Source organism: Chlorocebus sabaeus, chromosome 24 (assembly GCF_047675955.1).
Source record: "Chlorocebus sabaeus isolate Y175 chromosome 24, mChlSab1.0.hap1, whole genome shotgun sequence".
NCBI classification, from domain to species: Eukaryota; Metazoa; Chordata; class Mammalia; order Primates; family Cercopithecidae; genus Chlorocebus; species Chlorocebus sabaeus.
The window spans coordinates 79,803,572-79,829,078 of record NC_132927.1 but is presented as its reverse complement, the minus strand read 5'-3'; the positions used below and the strand labels follow the sequence as shown (position 1 = coordinate 79,829,078).

Here is a 25,507-nt window from a genome sequence, read left to right as displayed (position 1 = left end):
AAAAATAGAAAAGCCCTTTGGGCAGTTAAAGAAGGAAAGGGAACTAGATCCAAACCAATCTGTGGGCTAACCAAGTGAATATATATAGAGGCAACAAAAGGGTCACCTTGCAGCCTTTGTTCAGAAAGGGTGAGTATGCCCCGCCAGTATTTTTAAAAACCATTAGGATATAGGAAGTACTATAGCTTCTATAGCTTCTGGTCAGCTCATCGCTGTCAGGTAAAAATGATTTCTATGGACTCTGGGTATCCAGAATGGGAAAAGAATGGAAGTGACAATAGAAGAGAAGAAAAGTGGAGAGAGGCTTTGCCATGACCAGGGAATATCAAGTAACTCAGCTTTGCACCTGAGCTCCAGAACAGCAAATGAGCCCACCCCCATAAGATCAAAGAGGCTCTGCTTCCTACTGGGCATCCTGCAGGACCTGGGCCCAGAAGACCCACCCCTGAAGAAAGCATCTATAGCCAAAGTCCAGGGAAGAAGCTTGCAGTTTCTCTACATCAAACATTCTCACACTTTTTGGTCCCTTTTACACTTTTAAAGATTACTGACTCCCCCAAATGTGGGCTGTATCAATGAATATTTATCATAATACAAATAAAACCTGAGAAATTATTTAAAAAAGTATTTAATAACTGATTTCAAAATAACAATAAGCCCATTATAACACAAATAATATATATTGTATGAACTTTTCATACAAGCTTCTGCATTCGATCTGTTGTGATATCACACATCATGGAACCTCTGGAAAATTCCACTCTACACTTGTGAGAGAGAGAATGAAAAAAGCAAATGTTTTAATAGTATCACAAAAATAGTTTTGACTCTGCGGACTCCTGAAAAGGGTCTCAGAAAACCTCCAGGGATCTCCCCATGCCATACTTTTGAGAATGGCTACACTATGTACATGAACACCATGTTTTAAAAACCCTGCTTAACTTGGTCTAAAGCCTCCACCTGACCATATTACTTATTCCCTGAGTCTATAACCTCCAGAGGAGCTACAGAAAAAAATCACTTCAACAAGGCACCCAGCAATTCTGACCCTGGAGTGGATGGGCCATCACCCCCATTTTCAGGAGGAAGCAAATCAGAACTGGGGAAGGAGTGTAGAATAAATGAGTGTGTGCGCCTCAAAAACGCAAAGTTGGAATTCTAATTTTGTATTTGGAAAATATAAGTGTCAATGGAAACTGAATAAGCAAAAGAAAATACTGACTACTGAAACAGGCAAACATGAACTGTCTTATGCATATCTCAACTGGGGAAAAGACATCTTATTTGTCTTTATAGCCCTAACTGGCACATAAGGAGTACTCAATAAACGCTGAGTTGTCTGGGCGCGGTGGCTCATGCCTGTAATCCCAGCACTTTGGGAGGCCGAGGTGGGTGGATCACCTGAGGTCAGGAGTTTGAGACCAGCCTGGCCTACATGGTGAAACCCTGTCTCTACTAAAAACACAAAAATTAGCCGGGCTTGGTGGCAGATGCCTATAATCCCACCAGCTACTTGAAAGGCTGAGGCAGGAAAATCACTTGAAACCTGGAGATGGAGGTTATAGTGAGCCAAGATGGTGCCACTGCACTCCAGCTTGGGCAAAAGAATGAGATTCTATCAAATTAAATAAATAAATAAATAGGTCAGGCATGGTGGCTCACGCCTGTAGTCTCAGCACTTTGGGAGGCCGAGGCAGGCAGATCATGAAGTCAGAAGATAGAGACCATCCTGGCCAACATGATAAACCCCATCTCTACTAAAACTACAAAAAATTAGCTAGGCATGGCGGCACGGGCCTGTAATCCCAGCTACTCGGGAAGCTAAGGCAGGAGAATTACTTGAATCTGGGAGGTGGAGGTTGCAGTGAGCCGAGATCGTGCTACTGCACTCCAGTATGGCAAGAGAGCAAGACTCCATCTCAAACCGAGGCGGGTGGATCACAAGGTCAGGAGATCGAGACCATCCTGGCTAACACGGTGAAACCCCGTCTCTACTAAAAATGCAAAAAAAGTAATAAAATAAAAATAAAAAAATAAAATAAATAAAAATAAATGCTGAGTTGATCTGAGGCCTTGAATACTCATAATTAGTAACCAAGAAACAGGGCTTCTGGTGTTTTAACAGATAATGTGGTTTTAAAAATTATATAGCTCAAAGTGGAATGAATTTTCTTCAAACTTTACCTTCATAAGCAATTTTACATGGTATACCTGGATCTCCCAATTCCAAATAAACCCTTAGACATACATACTCTTTTCTGGCCTCCATTCTGTTTTATTCCTCCTTCTCCTCATGGCCAAATCCATCAAAGATGCTGTCTTTCCAGTTCTTCTCTCTGAGCTCCTGAGACCTGGTTTCTATTTTCACACCTGGACTCTTAATCACTAGTTTCTCAGGGTCCTGCTCAATATCCTCCTCCTATTCTAAAGATTTTTTTTTCTTTTTTTTTTTTTTGAGATGAGGTCTCACTCTGTTGTCCAGGTTGGAGTGCAGTGACATGATCACAGTTCACTGCAGCCTCGACTTCCCCAGGCTCAGGTGATCCTCCCACCTCAGCCTCTTGAGTAGATAGAACTACAGGCACATGCCACCACATCCAGCTAATTTTTTTGTAGAAATGAGGTCTCCTTATTTTAACCAGGCTGGTCTCAAACTCCTGGGCTCAAAAGATCTGCCCATCTCAGCCTCCCGAAATGCTAGGATTACAGGCGTGAGCCACGGCATCTGGTCACTATTCCAAAGATTCTGATTGTTTTTTTTTTTTTTTTCCTTGAGACAGGGTCTCGTTCTGTTGCCCAGGCTGTAGCGCAGTGGCATGATCTTGGCTCACTGCAACCTCCGCCTCCCGGCTTCAAGCGATTCTCTTGCCTTGGCCTCCCCTAAGTAGCTGGGATTATGGGCACATGCCACTATGCCCAGCTAATTTTTGTATTTTTTTAGTAGAGACAGGGTTTCGCCATGTTGGCCAGGCTGGTCTTGAACTCCTGGCCTCAGGTGATCTGCCCACCTCAGCCTCCCAAAGTGCTGGAATTACAGGCATGAGCCATCTTGCCCAGCCTGATTCTGTTCTTACACACGTTTATCTTCAGATACAGCTATTCAATAGCATCTGAAACAAAAATAGGAGCTCAAATGTTTCATTCAGCTTAACCAAACTGTAGAAAAGTCATTTTATCAAAAGCAACCATGTCCCCAGAGTGAAACATCATCGTTTGATGTGACATGTGTATGTGCAGCAAAGAAGCCTGAGCGGGAGTTCCTAATCTCTTCTTCCTCCTAGCTCCCTGCTGGGATGACTCCACCAAAATCACCTTGGCCCAGAGCTGGAGCCTGGAGAGCTCAGGCAAAGCTGAAACCTTGGGGTCACCAAAACAAGTGGTAACTGGGGTATACCCAACTGCAGTGCCTCAGAAAGGTATAGACTGGAGAGAAGACCACCCCTTCATTCCAGTGATTGTGGGGTTGGGTAAAGGGAGACACAACAAACACCAAGGGGGCTCACTAAGTGAGAAAGCCACTTGCTGTGGAAATTTCTGGGAAATTCCATTTATATTCACTCTGATGCCAGCAGGAAAGTGGAAAATTACAAAATAGGGATAGGGACAGCTCATACATGAGAAGGGCTTCTCCCAACAGATTCACAGCAAACACTCACTGGAGAAAAATACTTATCTTCCGCTTTCTGTTGGTTCACTAATGGTCAAAAGATCCTAACACCCTGCTTCTGAAAGTGTTACAGCATTTACAGCCACTAAAAGAGGAGGCAAAAAAAAAAAAAAAAAAAAGACTCCAAGTCCTTTAGGGGGACAGAGTGGCCTGAAGAATGATGCATTAGTCAGCATGGGCTGCCATAACCAAAATACCACACACTGTGGGACTTAACAGTAATTTATTTTCTCACAGTTCTGAGGGGACCTTCTTCCTGGCTTGCTGATGGCCACCCTCTCCCCTGTGTTCTCATGTGGTGGAGAAAGCTACCTCTCTGGTGTCTCTTCATGTAATAATACTAATCCTGTCAACCAGCGTTCATACTTACAACTTCACTTAACCTTCTATAAAGACTCTATCACCAAATACAGTCACACTGGGGGTTAGGGCTTACACATAGGAATTTTGAGGCATACAATTCAATCCATAGCAAATGGAGACCAAGTCAAACAACTACAATAGTTGGTTACAAATGAAAACCTCAACATGGAATATCACAAGCATGAAATAGAGTAAAAGAAATCGACACAAAATAATACACTATTATTAATATACTCTAACATTCTATTAGTACAATGTTAAAAGGACAGACAAAACCTATGGTATTAGAAGGTGGCACAGTGGTTCACCTGAAGAGGTGGGGTAGTGAAGAGATCTGAAGGAGGCCAAAGGGAGGCTTTTAGGGTGTGGGTCACAGTATATTTTTTGCCTGGGTCATGGTTATTCAAATGTGTTTACTTTGTGATAATTCATCAATAATTCATCAATACACTTATGATTTGGGCACTTTTTATGTGTGTTACATTTCTTTTTGTTTTTTTTTTTTGAAATGGAGTCTCACTCTGTCACCCAGGCTGGAATGCAGTGGCGCGATCTCAGCTCACTGCAACCTCCGCCTCCTGGGTTCAAGCAATTCTCCTGTCTCAGCCTCTCAAGTAGCTGGGACTACAGGCACACACACCATGCCCAGCTAATTTTTGTATTTTTAATAGAGACAGGGTTTCACCATGTTGGTCAGGCTGGTCTTGAACTCCTGACTTCAGGTAATCCACCTGCCTCGGCCTCCCAAAGTGCTGGGATTCATAGACATGAGCCATTGCACCCAACATTTACATTTCAGTAAAGAGTTTTTGTGTTTTTTAAAGTCAATGATGACTTTAAATAAAATGTCAACAGATAATGCCTAAACCTGAAAAACAAGTAAGACTACAAGGATGTTATAAAGTATGAAAGAATCATTTAAAAGACTAAAGAATCATTTTAACAGATTAAAAGTGGCCATCTTGGGAGACAAGGAAACAGGTGAGTCTAGGGGACTGCTTTGTAACAAGTCTTGACTCTTTAAACTGTGTGTAATATGTAACTTGAATAAAAATAATTACATGAAAACTTATTTTCATAACCATAATGAGGACACTGGTTAAAGATGGCATACTGATCACATGCATTTCTCTCTCCTGCCACCTGATAGGCCCAACTGAAGAACAAAGACCAAATGACAAAGAATGGCCAAGAGAAGGGAAGGGGTGCCACCAGAAGACAAATGACTTCAAAGAATTTCTGGGAGATAAAAATCTGACAGCAGTACAGTGGCACATGTAGTAGGGCACAGAAAGCCAACCCTAAAATATGCTTGGAAAAGGAAAAACTCAACTGTCCATAGAAAACAACCCTGCATTATGTGTGTGGAATGTCCCAGTGTAAAGGCCAATGTTCCTCTGGCCTCTACAAGGCTAAGCCAGGCACTCGTTACCTATTTACTGGGTGTTCTCAGTTTTCTTCTTAGGGCTCCACTCTTGAAGACAGGAACAGAATGAAAAATCACACAAATGAGGAAAGCCTGTGATTTTTCCTGATGTCTTTCTCCATAATTAAGCCTCTTCTTTCAAAAAAGGAGCTACAGTCAATTCTGGTTGTTCATTCTATGAAGTTACTGTGCTCACTGAACTGGTGAAAACTAAATCATTGCTTCTAGGGGGTTAGGTTTCTGCAAGCCTCTGGTCACAACATTTTGCATCAACTGATCAATACATAAGTTTGTGTTATGTTTGTGTCTGTTTAAGAACACCTTCTTTACTATATATGATTGGTTAACACTGAATTCACAGCCGCAGCACTGTAACGCACTGAGTGAAACTTCTAACACATGCATCTTCTTTGTAAAGCATCACAGCCATGCACAGTGCAAGGAAAAACTCAACTGTCTAGAGTTTTATCCATGGCAAGGCCATGAGATGCCTTACAAAGAAAACGCACGTGTTAGGTAAGTTTCACTCAAGTATGCATTAGGAAGACTAGACAGCACTTCAGCACTAAGATTGGGGCCCATTTTAAATAGCAAAATCATCAACAAAAAGTACAAAAACGAAAAAAAAAAAAGGCATTAAATAGATCACAAAAAAGACACTGGTTTACAGCATGAAGACTGAAATAAGAAAGCAAAGTGTCCCCTTGTTGAACCTCAGCTAGGGATGTGCATATTTTTCACCGTTCTGCATATGTCCAAAAAGGATTACCAAAGCACTGTACTGATTTTGGGGTTACAAATAAATTTTATCCAACAGGTAAATTTGCAAATATAGAAACCACAAAAAAATGAGTATTAACTATCTGCCTGGAAATGAATAGTGGTGATGGTTGCCCAACAAATGTACATATACTTGATGTCACTGAACTACACACTTAAAAAAGGGTTAAAATTATAACTTTCATGTTGCATGTATTTTACCACACACACACACACACACACACACACACACACAGTGTTGGCCAGGTGTGGCGGCTCATCCCTTTAATCCCAGCACTTTGGCAGGCCCAGGTGGAAGGATCACTTTAGCCCAGGAGTTCAAGACCAGCCTGAGAAACATGGGGATGCTTCGTCTCTAAAATACAAAAAGTCAGCCAGACGCGGTGGCACACACCTCTGGTCCCAGCTACTCAGGAGGCTGAGGTGGAAGGACTGCTTGGGCTCAGGAGGTAGAGAGCTGCAGTGAGGTGAGACTGCACCACTGCACTCCAGACTGGGCGACACAGCAAGACCCTATCTCAAAAAGAAAAACAAAATGTTCAAAACTGTGGAATTAAGTGACTTTTTATGTATAGGGATTAGGTTTATATGGAGCTTTTTCCCTGCACATTAACTATACCTCCGGGTTGTACTAAAAGCATGCTGACTGTTTTTATGCTTTTTTAGTTATATATGTAGTCTATATCTTATATAGAATATGTAAATTATATCTTACACCAAGGCTTTCTTTCACTCTTGTCTGCTTGTTTCCAAAAGTTTCTGTTTCTTTTTCTTAAGAGACAGGATCTCGCTATGTTCTGCAGGCAGTGGCTATTCACAGGAGCAATCTTGATCCCAATCCCCATCGCCCTGATCAGCAGGGGAGTTTTGACCTGCTCCATTTCCGACGTGGGCCAGTTCCCCCCTCCCCTAAGACAACCTGGTAGACCCCTGCTCTTGGGATATAATTTTTAATTGAAGCAAATCATTCTGGGTTTTAACATTTTTTTGTCAGTGACTACAGTTGTTTTGAATAAAAATTCAATTCACCACTGTCTACCCACACCCAAGAAACTACTTGCTGAGTTTTGGTATAATGTCAAAGAACGATATCCACAATCACCTGAAAAGGGTATTAATATACTCCCTTCCTTCTGTAGCTACATTTCTTCACACCCTTCAACCAAAACAAGATATTGAAATAGTGTGAATGCAGAGTAGACACAGGAACCCAGCTAACTTCTATTAGGCCAGACATTAAAGGGGTTTGCCAAAAAATTTAAACAATGTCACTCTTCTCAATAATTTGCTTTGGAAAATAGTTGTTTTTCATAAAAATATGTTACTTACATTACCATGTAATAGGATTATTTTTAATGAATTAATATATATTTTAAGTTCCTAAGTAATAACTTCTAATTCAGCAGCTATCAATACAGATAACCCTAATAAATAAAAGCTTTGGGGAGTTCTCAATTTTCCATTTATTTATTTATTTATTTATTTATGAGGCAGGGTCTCGCTCTGTCACCCAGGCTGAAGTACAGTGGCACAATCTCGGCTCAATGAAAGCTCTGCCTCCCAGGTTCACGCCATTCTCCTGCCTCAGCCTCCTGGTAGCTGGGACTACAGGCGCCCACCACCTCGCCCAGCTAATTTTGTTTTTGTATTTTTAGTACAGACGGGGTTTCACCGTGTTAGCCAGGATGGTCTCAATCTCCTGACCTCATGATCCACCCTTCTCGGCCTCCCAAAGCACTGGGATTACAGGTGTTGAGTCACCACGCCCGGCCTCAATTTTCAGTTTAAAGGAGTTCTGAGACAGAAAAGTTTGAGAACTGCTGTTCTCATCAATGGCATTGTACATAACCACTGAAACGAACAATTATGACGATTAGTGGCAACATAGAAAACTGCTTTGGATAAAATTCCGAGGGTGGAAAAAACAAGATACAAAATTATAATCAAATATATGTTGAAAAAACATGTATATGGAAAATACACAAAAACGAAAATGGTATTCAGAATATTAGGATTGTGGGGGTTTTTTTCTTCTCTATTCTGCAAACTTTCTGTAAAGTTGTTACCATAGTCTTCACCAACAAACTCGTGACAAAACATATAACCATTTATGCAAAGTCTCAGGTAGTTTCACACACCCCAGGATGAAGAAATGGGGTTTCAATAGGCCTAGCAGAGAGGACAGGAGTGAAGCACCAGATGAAAACGCAGGAGGGGGAGGACTCAGTGATTGAGGGGTGGGATCATCTGTTCCTCCCAGGCAGAAGAGAAGGTTCTTATCTAGAGAAACTGAATACTCTCAGAAATCTAAGGACACAAATATCTGGGGTCTTCAATAAAAGCACCAGACAACTCCCAATAGGAAAGCTCTGTGGTCAAACATGTCCTATTCATACAAACACAGCTTGTGATCAGACACTTAGGGCTCCACATTAGGTACCGACAACCAGAGGCTAACAGACTACCACAGAAAGTCTCTACATGAAAGAGAGCTTAACAAGAAAGAACCCCAGAAAGAAAGAGAAACAATGCAGGGAACGAAAATCTACTTTATAAAAAAGCTTAAAAAAAAAAAAAAAAAAAAAAAAGCCAAGAGCTAGATGCTGTAAAAACAACAACAACAAACAGATGAAAATGATCAAAGAGTGAGCTGCGGAGAGAAGAGGAGACACACACACACCTTTTTTCTTTCTTTTTTGAGACAGAGTCTCGCTCTGTCACCTAGGCTGGAGTGCAGTGGCGTGATCTCGGCTCACTGCAACCTCCGCCTCCTGGGTTCAAGTGATTCTCCTGCCTCAGACTCCCGAGTAGCCGGGACTACAGGTGTGCGTCACCACACCCAGCTAATTTTTGTATTTTTAGTAGAGACGGGGTTTCATCATATTGGTCAGGTTGGTCTTGAACTCCTGACCTCAGGTCTCCATCTCTTGACCTTGTGATCGGCCCACCTTGGCCTCCCAAAGTGCTGGAATTACAGGCATGAGCCACCGCGCACAGCCTTCATGAGTATCTTTTATGTTCACAACATCCTTGGAACTTAAATGCATGATACAGATTGTCCCTATTCCCTTCTTTTAGAAAATTCTTTTCACTATATAATTCTACATCTCTGTTCTAACCCCAAGGACAGCAGTTAAAACTCTCAACATAATACACAATAACCCTTTAACTTATACTAACTCAGAATGAATTAAGTCCCCAAATCATCAATGCCACTCTTCCCGTAACCCTCTGGGTTTTCTTCAGAGGTTTTAGTTCTTCAACAGGCAAAATACATCACATTCCCATCACAGGGCAAGAGAACACTGACAAAAATAAAGATGTTAGCTGAGCAAAGTACTAAGTAGCTGGGTGCGGTGGCTCACCACAACCAGGCTGGAGTGCAGTGGCGTGATCTTGGCTCACTGCAAGCTCCACCTCCCGGGTTCACGCCATTCTCATGCCTCAGCCTCTGGAGTAGCTGGGACTACAGGCGCCCACCACCACGCCTGGCTAATTTTTTGTATTTTTAGTAGAGACAGGGTTTCACCGTGTTAGCCAGGATGGTCTCGATCTCCTGATCTGGTGATCCACCCGCCTCGGCCCCCCAAAGTGCTGGGATTACAGGTGTGAGCCACCGCGCCTGGCCTACAGAACTGTTTTTTAAGTCATGGGACAAATCTTCACAAAGACATGAAACCCAAATATAATAAAGAAAAAGATTAAATGATTTTGCCACAAAAATACTTTAAAACTTCCCACAAACAAGACATCATAAACAGTTAAAAGAAGCAATCTAGGGAAAGATATTCATAACCTATATTAACAGACATAACAGACAGATGACTGAAACATAAAGGGTTTAACTTCACTAAGATTAAAAAAAGAAAAATGAATAAAGGATATAAACAGGAAACTTGTTTTATTTTTATTTATTTTAGAGAGTGTCCTCTGTTGCCCAGGCTGGAGTACAGTGATACAATCATAGCGCAATGCAGCCTTGTACTCCTGGGCTCAAGTGATCCTCCTGCCTTGGCCTCCCAAAGCACTAGGAATACAGGCATGAGCTACTGTGGGGGGCCAGGGAACTTGCTTCAAAAAGAAATTATGAATGACAAAAATATATTAAAAAATCATAAATCTAAGTTGTGAAAAGGGAAAAAGCAACTTCTGGCTTTTTCTACACCCTTTTATTGTCCATATGTGCTATGGTTTGAATGAATATCCCCTTCCAAACTCATGTTGAAATGTAATTGCTATTGCAGCAGTACTAAGACACGGGGCCCTGGAGAGGCAATCAGACTGCAAGGGCTCTGCCCTCTTTTCTTCCTTTCTCCTCCTCTTCTCTTCCCTCCCTGCTGCTCCCCACCCGTTGCCCTTCCATCACACCCTTCATGTATCAAGAAGGTCCTGGCCAGATGCAGCCCCTGGATCTTGGACTTCCCAGCCTCCACAACTGTAAGAAATAAATTTCTTATCTTTATAAATTACCTAGTCTCTGGTATTGTGTTATAGCAGCAAAAACAGACTAAGACATTCAGATAGACAAAAATTATCTACAGTGTAGAAGCATGTAGGAAAATGAACACTCTCATTCATTTTGGTAGGATAATAAAGTAGATAACATCACTTTTTATTCAAAACCAATTACAATGTCAAATATTCATCCACTTTGACCTAGGACTTCCATTTCTAGGAATTATCCTACAGAAACACTTAACAAGGACACACAATGCTAAAGGATGTCCACTGGAGATCTGTTCGTAACAACAAAAACTCAGAAACAACCCTAATGCCCACTGACAGGAAATAAACTATGGCACCACCATACCCAGGGAGGCTATGTTGCCTTTAAACTAATATGTCAGATCTATGAGTACTAAGATCCAGACACGGTCAAGGTACATTACTAAGTAAAAAAAACCTATCATCATGTTCCATATAAGTCCCTTTTTGTTAATTTTTTTTTTAAAGTTAATGTAGAAAACTCTGGGAATATATACCAAACTGCTGAAAGTGACTGTCTTTGAAGAGACAAATTTCAAGGAACTTACTTTCTACATAATTAATTTCTATAATGATTACATTTTATGTCATATCTACAATAGGCAAAAAAAAAAAAGAGTAAAATGATTTTGTTCAAAAGATTTTTCTTTTTTTTTTTTTTTTTTAAGCTCTGGGATACATGTGCAGAACGTGCAGGTTTGTTACACAGGTATACACGTGCCATGGTGGTTTGCTGCACCCATCAACCCATCATCTACATTAGGCATTTCTACTAATGCTATCCCTCCCCTTGACCCTCACCCCCTGACAGGCCCTGGTGTGTGATGTTCCCCTCCCTGTGTCCATGTGTTCTCACTGTTCAACTCCCACCTATGAGTGAGAACTTGTTCAAAGTTTTAAAAAAACTGAGAAAATTTTTACATTAAACCACTCTGCTAGTCATATTCAAGCATTTCTAGAGAAAGAACCTACTAGAAGTAAACACCACAGACCAGACTCCAGACAATGTTAGTTAGGTAAGGTAAATGGGAGGGTGTGTCTGTCCCAATGCTCTCTTAGCCTACCATCTCTGCCCACATAAGGAAGCTGGCAAGTAGCTACCTGGAACTAGTGGGACTAAGAAACTCAGAGGTCTGGTTCCTTATCTCAAGAAAGCTTTAATCAAGAACAACAAGGACAGCTCCGCCCACACAAGCTGTTTACAGATTCCAAAAGCAGTCTACAGCAGCTCAACAACGAGTCTTAACCAAAAATCCACAAGGATTTTATCACTAAAATTGATGAACTGTCAAGAGGCAAATTTCTGGCAACAGTCTTTTAAAAATCCAGTTAGCATAGTCCAGTGCTTCCCAATCTTTTCCAAGTCTCAGCACACACAGGAAATGAGAATATTTACAGGGCACACTGCTTCAAACAGAGGATGCTTGCTGACAGATGACGGATCCGGGGCTCATGCTCTTGCAGCCCCAGGCCTGGTGGGCTGCAGGCATGAATGCTACGCCATATGTGTCACAGTCTTGGCACATCTATCAGGAGGGTCCTGCACAGGGAGAGTATCTGTTTTAAAAGCTTCCATCAAGTATTACTACATTCAGGCCAGGCACGGTGACTCACACCTGTAATCCCAGCACTCTGGGAGGCCAAGGTGGGTGGATCACCTGACGTCAGGAGTTTGAGACCAGCCTGGCCAACATGGTGAAACCCCCTCTCTACTAAAAATACAAAAAATCAGTTGGGTGTGGTGGCAGGTGCCTGAAATCCCAGCTACTCGGGAGGCTAAGGCAGGAGAATAGCTTGAACCCAGGAGGCAGGAGGTTGCAGTAAGTCAAGATCACGCCACTGCACTCCAGCCTGGGCAACAGAGTGAGATTCTGTTGCCACCCGCCCCCCGGCAAAAAACAGTAATATTACATTCATTTAACAAATATTTATTAAGTACCTAACAGGTTCCAAGCACTGTGTTAAGTTCTGTCATCTTCTGCTACAGACTGGAGATAGCCTGCAGACTAGAGGAGGAGACAGACAAACGAGCAATTCCAATACAATGTAAATTGTGCTGTGTAAGGGGAGTATCGGGATTTTTATGGAATCCCATGCCTGGGGAAAGGGGATTTGTCAATGATTATGTCTCAGAAATGTTCCCTAAACAGAAGAGCAAAGAGTACTTCAGGTACAGGAAACAACAGGCGCAAAGACCTAAATACAAGAAACTATATCAAAGGTTGGGCGTGCTGGCTCACACCTGTAATCCCAGCATTTGGGGAGGCTGAGGTGGGCAGATCACTAGGTCAAGAGGTTGAGACCATCCTGGCCAACATGGTGAAGCCCCGTCTCTACTAAAAATACAAAAATTAGATGGGCATGGTGGCACACGCCTGTAGTCCCAGCTACTCAGGAGGCTGAGGCAGGAGAACTGCTTGAACCCAGGAGCGGAGGTTGCAGTGAGCTGAGATCACAACATTGCACTCCAGCCTGGTGACAGAGCAAGGCTCCGTCTAAAAAAAAAAAAAAGGGCAGCAAAACAGGCTCTGTACCATACAAACAGAACAATAGGAGGGAGTTAGTTTTGTGGTTTTAATGCATGTATTTTTTGATTAATAGGAATAGGGCCTATAAGAAAGTCATTTCACCAAGGTTAGGAAAGTATGTGCCTTCCTACACAATAATTGATTAAACGTACACTATGAGAAAAGTAAATTAAGAAAATTCTTGAAGATAAATTTGTAAATATTGACAATACTATTGATTAGCAAGCAAGTAACATCAGCTCATACAAATTAAGTGTATTCCTGAAGTTAAAGGCAATTTTTACTGCGGTGGCAGATATTTGCTACTGAAAAAGAACAAAACATTACCTATTTTTAAGAGTAAAGATTATTTAAACCCTCTATGATATTTCCAACATTTAAAGTAATGAGAAAGCAAAAGAACTCCCAGACGGGCGCAGTGGCTCACGCCTGTAATCCCAGCACTTTGGGAGGCCGAGGCAGGCAGATCATGAGATGAGGAGATCGAGACCATCCTGGCTAACACAGTGAAACCCCGTTTCTACTAAAAATACAAAAAATTAGCCGGGCACGGTGGTGGGTGCCTGTAGTCCCAGCTACTCAGGAGACTGAGGCAGGAGAATGGCGTGAACCTAGGAGATGGAGCTGGCAGTGAGCCAAGATTGCACCACGGCACTCCAGCCTGGGCAACAGAGCGAGACTCCATCTCAAAAACAAAAAACAAACAAACAAACAAATAAACAAAAAACTCCCAGACACCTAATATACGTTTCATGTTCTTTTGAGAAAGCTTAATTAGGTTGGGCGTGGGGGCTCATGCCTATAATTCCAGCGCTTTGGGAGGCTGAGGCTGGCGGATCACCTGAGGTTAGGAGGTCGAGGCTATAGTGAGCCATGACTGCGCTACTGCACTCCAGCCCAGGTGACAGGGCGAGGCTCTGCCTTGAAAATAAAATAGGCTGGGAGCAGTGGCTCATGCCTATAATCATGGCACTTTGGGAGGCCGAGGTGGGCAGATCACGAGGTCAGGAGTTCAAGACCAGGCTGACCAACATGGTGAAACTCAGTCTCTACTAAAAATAATAATAAAAAAAATTCAGCCTGGTGTGGTGGTGTGCGCCTGTAATCCCAGCTACTCAGGAGGCCGAGTCAAGAGAATCGCTTGGGCCGGGCGCGGTGGCTCACGCCTGTAATCCCAGCACTTTGGGAGGCCGAGGCGGGCGGATCACAAGGTCAGGAGATCGAGACCATGGTGAAACCCTGTCTCTACTAAAAATAGAAAAAAAAAATTAGCCGGGCGCAGTGGTGGGCGCCTGTAGTCCCAGCTACTCGGGAGGCTGAGGCAGGAGAATGGCGTGAACCCGGGAGGCGGAGCTTGCAGTGAGCTGAGATTGCGCCACTGCACTCCAGCCTGGGAAACGAAGCGAGACTCCGTCTCAAAAAAAAAAAAAAAAAAAAAAAGAGAATCGCTTGAACCTGGGAGACGGAGGGTGCAGTGAGCTGAGACCATGTCACTGCACTCCAGGCCTGGGCTACAGCGCAAGACTCCATCCCAACCCCCACCCTCCCACCACCAAAAAAAGGAAACAGCTTAATTAGTCAAGCATGGTGGCTCATGCCTGTAACCCCAACACTCGGGGAGGTCAAGGGAGGAGGACTGCTTGAGCTCAGTTCAAGACCAGCCTGGACAACATGGTGAGAACCCTGTCTCTACAAAAAAATTTGTAAAAAATTAGCCGCGTGTGGCAGTGCATGCCTGTAATCTCAGCTACTCGGGAGGCTGAGGTGGGAGAATCGCCTGGCCCCAGGAGGTCAAGGCTATAGTGAGCCATGACTGCACCACTGCACTCCAGCCCGGGTGACAGGGTGTGGCCCTGTCTTAAAACAAAATAGGCTGGGCGCAGTGGCTCATGCCTGTAATCCCAGCACTTTGGGAGACCAAGGCGGGTGGATCACGAGCTCAGGAGTTCGAGACTAGCCTGACCAACATGGTGAAACCCTGTCTCTACTAAAAATACAAAAAAAAAAAAAAAAAAAAAAATTAGCCTGGCGTGGTGGTGTGTGCCTGTAACCCCAGATATTCAGGAGGCTGAGGCAAGAGAATCACTTGAACCTGAGAGGCGGAGGTTGCAGTGAGCCGAGATTGTACCACTGCACTCCAGCCTAGGTGACAGAGTGAGACTCTGTCTCAAAAAAACAAAAACAAAAACAAAAAAACGAGGTCAGGAGATCAAGACCATCCTGGCTAACACGGTGAAACCCCGTCTCTACTAAAAATACAAAAAATTAGCCTGGCGTGGTGGCGGGCGCCTGTAGTCCCAGCTACTCAGGAAGCTGAGGCAGGAGAATGGTGTGAACCCGGGAGGCGGAGCTTACAGTGAGCCGAGAAGGCGCCACTGCACTCCAGCCTGGGTGACAGAGCGAGACTCCATCTCAAAAATAAATAAATAAATAAATAAAAACTAAAATAAAAACAAAACAAATAAATAGCTTACTTAGCTTAGAAATAAGGCCAAATATATCTATATTCTTTTCTCTCTCTTACATAGAAATAAACAGAGCAACTGTCATAACAGAAATAAGCATAACTGGTATTTACCTCTCTGCCTGTAAGGATATGTCTTGCCAATTTTACTTTTGCAAAATTCCCCTTGCCGATTGTTTTCAACAGTCTGTAGTTTCCGATGTGAGGTTGTTCGTCTGCACAGGAAGCTATAGAGTTTCTACACCGAGCTCCTGAACGGCTGGTACGAGAGGTAACTTCTTGACGCCCATCTCCATGTGACGTGTGCTGCAATACAGCATACACAAAGATAAGGAAACGAGAGAACACAGAGTGCTTGCCAAGTTCTAAGAGCTCCTAGTTGAAGAAACAACATTCCTACTTTAAGTATCTAGCACTTCAAAGGAATTTAACCACATAATATAAATTTGAGGAAAATGAGAATTCTGAGATGAAAAATACCAAATGTTGAAGTTCAATTGGGTGTTCAGGAATAAATTAGATATTTTGCATATGTGGCTGCCATATATAATAGGAGTAAAAGGGCTGCCTTCCGGTTATACAGTGCTTAACTTTTCCATATGCTAGTAAGTGCACCTGCACACCTGCGCCTCACTACAGCCCATGCAGCAGGGGAAAAGCTAATGTCACCATTCACCAGATAAGCGTACAGCTACATAACTGTTCAGGGGGAAATCTATAGAGAATCTGAATTCCCAATTTCCTTCTACACTACACTGCTATTCAAAACATTGTGCTTTACAGAAATAGCTAGATTGTTTGGCCCTTAATAGATGGCCATTGTTGAATAGATGAATGAAGTACTCAATATGTCTCTACCCTATGAAATATTCAGGCCCGAGAATTACACTTCTGTGTACACACTGTGTACACAGCTGTATGCGCAGGCATCCTGCTACTACTGCTCCCTTGGCCCCCACACACAAAGGATGAGATGTCCCAATCCCTTCCCCACTGTGGCTGTTAACTCCTGCCCGAGGGAGGCTTCTCATTCCACATGCACTCACAGCCACTTTCTACCCCCTTTATATATGTTTCTCTTTTCCAACTTTTTATCCAGGAAAATGTCCTGTCTTTCTCTATGTACCTATAAATCAAAACAAGCCTGATTTAACTAATAAACTGCTCTGTAATATACTCAAGTCAAAGAAAATGAAACTCAGTGTTTTAAAGTGAAAGTAAGCTTTAAAACTTCTGCCATCTACCTCTGAATTTCTCAAAAGATGTCCTTTTCAGAATTTCCACACTAATCTCCATCTACTTCTTCACTATTTCTCTAATATTTTCACATTCACATACCAGGTTTGGGGATAGGCTCTTGTCTACTTTACTCAGTTATCACATAATATGGCATCTCAACAACAATTTCTATGTTTTTACTGCAAATGTCTATTTTAGATAAAACAGGCTTTTTATGACCTCACTACAAATCTAGGCAACTTGTAAACATTGTTCCTATAACAAAAATGATTCTAATTTCCATATTAGAACTTGGGGAAAATAGTCCATTTATAAATAAGGAGTTGATAAAAGAAAAGACTAAAACGATAATAAAGCTGTGACACTAAGGCTTTAATACAAAAACAGGTAGATTTTGTTGTGCACAAGATGCATGCTATTGTAACTGCAGTCTAGTTTTTTTTTTTTTTTTTTTTGAGACGCAGTCTTGCTCTGTCGCCCAGACTAGAGTGCAGTGGCGCGATCTCGGCTCTCTGCAAGCTCCGCCTCCCAGGTTCACGCCATTCTCCTGCCTCAGCCTCCCGAGTAGCTGGGACAACAGGCGCTCGCCACCATGCCCGGCTAATTTTTTGTATTTTTAATAGAGACGGGGTTTCACCGTGTTTGCCAGGATGGTCTTGATCTCTTGACCTCATGATCCGCCCACCTCGGCCTCCCAAAGTGCTGGGATTACAGGAGTGAGCCACCGCGCCCGGCCTGCAGTCTAGTTTTAAAAGAAGCTGTGTGACCATGTTTATGTTTATTTCTACATGATTTTAATTACACTAGAATTTAAGTTTCATGAAAACAAAAACAGGAATGTATTATTCCTTATATCTTATAATAGCAGTTGGTACAAAACTGGTACTCAATAAATATTAGAATGGCTGAATAAATGATATAAATGCTAACCGCTATAGTATTCAGAAGGTTAAAAATAAGGGAAATTTCTCTTTATCTTCTGAATTTCTTCATTCATTCATTGAATATTTACTGAGTGAGCTACACACACACATACACACACACACACACACACACACACACACACCAGGCACTATTTAAGGTGTGGGAAAAAGCAGTGCATAAAGCAGTCCATGTCCCCATGAAGTAGGTATCAAGTGGTTTTACTATCTGTGCAAAGAAAACATACTCATTGAAGTTAAACTACTGGCCAAAATTTTCATTAAAAAAGCTTTTGCAATGTACACATTCATTTTCAAATTTATATGTTTCATAAATTCAACCTTCATGTGTGAAAGCTGATCATATTAATTGGGTCATTCTACTCATACTCAACTAAATCAGAGTTGAGGGCCAGGGGAGGGGGGCGGGGTAGGGGTGGGGGATTATAACATTGCTCCAAGATTATAATTCTCTGTAAGCCTGACAGCTGAAACTGCCTATTGTAACCTGAAACCAGTTTATCTAATGGCTACTGAAACAACTTGTTGCTGACTCTAAGACCAGTATTACCCACCACTGTCACTCACCAATCAGGGCTTGCCACCTCCCCAGAACTTTACTAGTGCCAATGACCTGTCTTTCAAAATATTTAGCACTTCTCTTTATAAAACCTCCATCCTTTACTTTGCTCTTCATACATACTGAAGACCACCCTGTGGTCTGTGTGTGTGCCCCAAATTGCAATTCTTGCGTCCCAAATAAAATATTTTAACTTCAGAGATTCACCTCTATGTTTTATTTGACTTTGACGTGTGTTTTCCATAATGAGGCAAATTGGTGAAATAATAATTTTCATGCAAACCAACTGCCTTCTATTTAATGTAAAATAAAAATATTAGAAAAATCTTTTTTTTTTTTTTTTTTTTTTTGAGATGGAGTCTCACTCTGTCACCAGGCTGGAAGGAGTGCAATGGCACGATCTTGACTCACTGCAACCTCCGCCTTCCAGGTTCAAGCAATTCTCCTGCCTCAGCCTCATGAGTAGCTGGGACTACAGGTGCACACTACCATACCCGGCTAATTTTTGTATTTTTAGCAGAGACAGGGTTTCACTATGTTGGCTAGGCTGGTATCGAACTCCTGACTTTAAGTGATATACCCACCTTGGCCTCCCAAAGTGCTGGGATTACAGGCATGAGCCACAGTGCTCGGCCAGGAAAATCTTAAGATTCATAGGCATCCAACGTTCCTATCTTTGCTCACTCACCAACATGCTTGTAATAAAAAACCAACTCCTCAGCACTTCATCCACTAGCAATGTAACCTTCACAAGGACAGACTTTTTGTGTTTTGTTCATTATCAGATATTACCCAAACCTGAAACAGTGCCTAACACATGGTAGATATGCAATACATTTTTGCTGAATGTTAAACACATGGTAGATATGCAATTCATTTTTGCTGAATGTTAAACGAATTCAAGGCCCGCTCATCTCTTCTTCCTCTCCCACTACATCATCCAGTATACTCTAGCTTTGATTCAGTCAGTGTTGTTCCCTCCATTTGAATGTCCTTTCTTCTCTTCATATCTAAGGAAAATCTACTCATTCTATTGTGTTTGTATCATCTGTCACTATCTTCATGAAGCCTTCTCTGACTCTCCCTGCATCTCACCAGAACTTCTTACTTCTCCTTACTGGGATCCCAATGTACTTCACTTGTATCTCACTCTATTATGCTACTTTTTTTTGTAGACAATACTATTATTCACCACACTGGCTTTTTTACATCTGAGTTCCTGGAGGACTGCACTCCCTTCCCTTGAGGTTAGGCATAGACAGCCATGTGACTAAGTTGAACACCTCCTGTGAGTGAAAATGAATGCCATTCCCATGCTGAAGCATTTAGTCACCTGTGCTTCACTCTCCAGCCCTGTGTTTTGCTCTCTTGACCCTAAGCATTGCCCTAAAACGGATGGCCACAAGACCAAACTGGCCTGGACATGGAGATCAGTTTCCATGGAGCCAATGAGCCCTCAAGCAGACTTGGTATGAGCAAAAGTTTTTTATTGTGTTAAATCATGAGGATTTTGGTGGCATGTATTACCACAGCATAACCCAGCCTAACCTAAAACACGCTCATGCACATCAACAGTCGTAACAGAAAGCAGAAAGAAACTTGTATTTCCTCACACAACAGACTGACAGATCTGATGCTTGTTAGGGTTAAACTTAATATATTTAATTCAACGTTTCCTGACAAAGTTCTTAAATTAAAAAATTTAAGAGTTAACTTTTAAAACGTTCCCTCAAAACAGAAGCAAATTAAATTGTTTTTTGCTTCCATTTGGCCTTCATTGTATTTTCCCAAGAATCCATCACTGACCCTAAGAAAAAGTTCCCTATTCCTATATCACAGCACTCAATACCAACTTTAAACATTTAAACAAATAATTCTGAATTCTTGTACTGTTAAATATTTCATACACGTATTTTTTTCTTCCTAAGGAGCCAATAAACAACCTGCATACACACACACACACATACACACACAAATGTTATATCATTTTTTGATAACCACTTGATTTTTTTTTTTTTTTTGAGATGGAGTCTCGCTCTGTCACCCAGGCTGGAGTGCAGTGGCTGGATCTCAGCTCACTGCAAGCTCCGCCTCCCGGGTTTACGCCATTCTCCTGCCTCAGCCACCTGAATAGCTGGGACTACAGGCGACTGCCACCTCGCCCGGCTAGTTTTTTGTATTTTTTAGTAGAGACGGGGTTTCACCGTGTTAGCCAGGATGGTCTCGATCTCCTGACCTCGTGATCCGCCCGTCTCGGCCTCCCAAAGTGCTGGGATTACAGGCTTGAGCCACCGTGCCCGGCCTTTTTTTTTTTTTTTTTAGACAGGGTCTCGTTCTGTCGCCCAGGCTGGAGGGCAGTAGTGTGATCAATCATACCTCACTGCAGCCTCGAACTCCTCGACTCAAGGGGTCATCCCACCTCAGCCTCCCTAGTAGCTGGGACTACAGGTGCAGCACCACACACGGCTGATGTTTTAATTTTTTGTAGAGATAGGATCTCATTATGTTGCCCAGGAGGGTCTCAAACTCTGGCCTCAAGCAATCCTCCTGCCTTGGTCTCCCAAAGTGCTGATATTACAGGTGTAAGCCACCATGCCTGGGCTACTTTATAGTATTTCATGGCAGACTATGCACATAATGGGTACTCAAAAGCTGCTGAGTTTTATTCTTATGGATTAAATGAGTCCTGATTCTTCTCCCTCCTGTGGAACTGAGCTGGTACCACTTCATCCGCCATGAAAACTAGAATATGTACACTGCTACTGAAAATAATGCAGAATACAGCCAAAGACATGAGATTTCCTTCTTCAAGAAATTAAACCTGTGTTTAGGGAGACCACATGGCCAAATACTTGTTTTCCCAAACTTCTCTGCAGCTAGAGATAGTCATCTGGCTTAGTTCTGGCCAGTTCTCATTAGTTAAAGTCTACTAGGTGGCAATGTAATAGGGGGTAGGGGTTGGTAACGCCTTTGTTTATCATAAAAGGGGAGGCCAGGCACTATGGCTCACACCTGTAATCCCAGCACTTTGAGAAGCCAAGGCTGGCAGATCACCTGAGGTCAGGAGTTCAAGACCAGCATGGCCAACATGGTGAAACGCTGTCTCTACTAAAAGTACAAAAATTAGCCAGGTGTGGTGGCACATGCCTGTAATCCCAGCTACTTGGAGGCTGAGGCATGAGAATCGCTTGAACAAGGGAGGCGAGGGTTGCAGTGAGCTGAGATCCCGCCACTGCACTCCAGCCTAGGCCACAGAGCCAGACTCCCTCTCAAAAAAAAAAAAAAAAAAAAAAAAAAAAGGAGGGTGGGGAGGGTGGGGACAGAGTTGCCAGTACAGTTCCTTCCTCCTTCCTTGAATGCAACCATGTAGCTGTAGCTGTAAAATGTTATCCTGTAGCTACAGGGTCTCAAACATGAGAGAAAAGACAAACTATTTTTAAAAACCACCAACTCTAATATTACTGAACTGCTGATCCAAAGCTGCATACCTCCAGATTTCTTTTTGGAGAAAAACAAACCCCTATTTGTTTAGGGCACTGTGTTAGTTAGGTCTTTGTGACGATCAGCCAAAGCACTACTAACATAGGGGCCACATCAATGCAAAGCAATAAGAAAAATGGGAATGTGCTCCATTTTGTTTTACATGTTAGTTCTTAATTTTGCCCACATAAAAAAGAACCATGGATTGTAAATCACTGTATAATCAGAAAACAAATTAAAACATAAAAGACACATTTTAAAAATCTTTTTAAAAAATCCTTGCCGGCAGGAAGTCCGTAAAAATTATTTTAACATCAATACGGTTTCACAATAGAAATTTGGCCCTTGTATCTACCAGGCAGAGAACCAACCTGAAACTTGAGAGGCCTACTTAAGTACCTCCCACGAGAAGAAATCAGGTTTACAAGTTTAAAACAGCAACAACTGTATACTATGTTTCAAATCTTCCTGAACAGAACTTGGTCCCTTCTGTAAAACACAAGTGTGCCCTTACATTCTTTCTATTTCTTAAACAACAAGCCACCTCCTTAACACACAGGCAGGGTTTCCAAATGTTAAAAAACAAAAACAAAAACAAACTACAAAGCCATATTATGACAATAAATGGCTGTCCTCCAAGTATTTTGTACTTTAGAGATATTCACAAAGTCACGTTTCACTTTTGAAAGTAGCTAGGCAATTATTTCATTCAATGTAGAAAAAGGATTTGATAAGATTGAACAATTTATAATGTAAAAACTCTTGGCCAGGCAAGGTGACTAATGTCTGTAATCCCAGCAACTTCAGAGGCTGAGGCAACAGGCTTGCTTAAACCCAGGAGTTTGAGACCCGTCTGGGCAAACATAGCAAGACTCTGTCTCTACGAGAAAGCCCCCACAAAACTCCTATAGCAAACTAGGATTAGAATGGGATGCCTGTCCTTGATTTGATAAAAATCACCAACCCCCCCCCAAAAAACAACAAGAATGCACCCAAAGTCAAGGAATGTATAAAGAGATTCTAAAAATCATAGAGAAATACAAGTTAAAACCACAATGTAGTGTCAGATTAGGCTTGTTAGATAGGGAAAAATTAGAAAGCTCTGAAATGTTGGCAGAGAAACGGGAATACAAAAACTGTGGTGCACTACTGATGGAAGCAGCCATCTAGAAGAACAATCTGACATTTCCTGTGACCCAGCAAGTCCATTCCAAGCTATACATCCCAAAGAAACTCTTACATTGCTCCATAAGGGGACATGCATGAAGATGTTGAAGCATTTTTTTTTGTGGTGACAGAGTTGGAGAAAATTAACATGTGCACCTCTGGCAAGCAGACTGGTAAAATGTTGTAGATGCATACATCTCACTGCTATTCAGCAGTTACATGCAATATATTAAGTGCACAGATGAGATATATGCAATATTTACATAAAGTAACAAACATACCAAAACAAACTATGCAAGAACACATACACATACTAAACACATTAAAACAGTAACATAGGATGGAGGGTAAGAGAAATGACATATGGGGATTAACAGGAATAGATAAAACAAGAAGACAGTCTCACATGGACCAAAGATAATGTGACTCTTCACAGTTGAATTTATGAGAAAGCATCTAAGAATATGAATAGGAAGGGAGAACTGTTATTGTCTCATAAATACAGTAAAATCTGTTTCACTTTTGAATAAAATAATCGTTACTGGTATAGTAGGTGAACTAATGTAATATGGTGAAAAATAATTTACTTTTCTAATCCTTAGAATAAAAAACTTGTAAGGCACAAGTTGTAGCTAAAAAAATGTTGATTCAGGCTGGTGTGGTGGCTCACGACTGTAATCCCAGCACTTTAGGAGGCTGAGGCAGGCGGATCACAAGGTGAGGAGTTCAAGATCAGCCTGGCCAATATGGTGAAACCCCATCTCTACTTAAAATACAAAAATTAGCCAGGCGTGGTGGCGGGCGCCTGTAGACCCAGCTACTCAGAAGGCTGAGGCAGGAGAATCGCTTGAACCTGGGAGGTGGAGGTTGTGGTGAGCCGAGATCGGGTCACTGCACTCCAATCTGGGCGACCGAGTGAGACTTCGTCTCAAAAAAAAAAAAAAGAAAAAAAGAAAAGTTGATTCAGTAACTTTCAGCTAGTCAACTATATGGTAGGCATTATCAGGGAATAAAAGAAATAGAAAACTGTGGTGTCAAACCTTCAAGGCACTCACAATACACATGGGGCGCTAACAGGGGAACAGTAACTGAAACAAGGGGCAATTCCTGCCCCATGAGAAAATCAGAGTGAATACTCTAATGCTGTCCAATAGGTGTATAATGTGACATACATATGCAATTTTCAATTTTCTAGTAGCTCCACTGAAAAATGTAAAAAGAAACATATTTAATATGTTAAATTAATTTAAATACCATTTTATTTAATTCAATATATCCCCCAATATTTCAATGCATAATATAAAAAGGCTTTATATCCTATTTTTGAAATACTGTCTTTGAAGTCTGGTTTATCTTTCACACTTACGAAACACCTTAATTCAGACTAACCATGTTTCAAGTGCTTGGTAGCCCTGCGTGTGGCTAGTTGCTACTGTGCTGGATACTGCAGCTCTAGGCACCCAAAGGACATGATCACATTTGGGTGAGAAAAAGGAAAAAAGGTACCCCAAGATGTGAAGGGATGGAGTCTTCAAAGGGCAAGTAGGAGAATTCTTATGACAGATGAAGGTCATCTCAGGCCAGGCACCATCCAAGAAGAGGCAAGAAAGCTTGGGGGAAAGAGGGAAACGCTACTCTACTACAACAACCCACCATTAGCCAAATTTACTGCCAAGTTTTCAAGAAGCCTATCAATCCTAGTTGGTCATTTATAATAACAAGTACTAGTTAAATTTTAAAGACACGTATTGACATATGTAAATACCTAATCCATGTCTGGTTATAAATCATGGCTGCATTTACCTCCCCTCCCTCTCCAAACTCCATTAAAATGAAAGTAAAGAAAAAAAATATAAGGCATAAGGAAAAAAGCCACAAGACAAAGAAAACAGAAGTGATGACAGATATACTTTCGGAAACTAAAAAAAGAAGGAAAATGACTTAACACATATAAGAAAGATTAATCCTAAGCCAGCTATAGAGATACTGGAAAATCCTGATTTGTATTATAGAACCCTTAAAAGGTTCAGGAACTGGTGGTACCAAGTACCTCTAGAAGTGTGAGTGAAGTAAGCCTGAAACAAGAAGATCTGTCAGTCTGTTAAATAACAGACCCCCTGGGTCTCCTCTCCTACTCTGGCAAAAAACCGGAGGTTCTTTACAAAGGGCAAAATGGAAAGTCTCTGGGCTTGGGAACACAGGGCACAACTGAGGGGAGGGACATTGAAAACAAGTAGAGAAAGCAGAAAGCCACAGACCTTTCTTTCTGCCCTCTCCCCTGACTCAGCTCCCGGGAACATGGGCATTCTGTGCTTGCCCAGGCCAAGTGATAAGACAAAATATACTGGTATCAAGAGCTCCACAAAGAAGTAACAGTGTGCCCCACAGTTGTATTCAAGATCCATCCA

General features: G+C 41.9%; 1 protein-coding gene across 10 annotated transcripts in view; it reads right to left on the bottom strand.

The window, feature by feature from the left end:
• MARK3 (microtubule affinity regulating kinase 3) overlaps window positions 1-25,507 on the bottom strand; it is a 114,680-nt gene that overhangs the window by 79,042 nt on the left and 10,131 nt on the right. For 7 of the 10 annotated variants that reach the window (XM_037984596.2, XM_037984599.2, XM_037984593.2 and 4 more), the window contains exon 2: window positions 15,828-16,019. The exons of the other annotated variants lie outside the window; for them this stretch is intronic. In XM_037984596.2, the coding sequence (XP_037840524.1) occupies window positions 15,828-16,019 (192 nt within the window). The remainder of the gene's footprint in view (window positions 1-15,827; window positions 16,020-25,507) is intronic. 10 annotated transcript variants of the gene reach the window in all.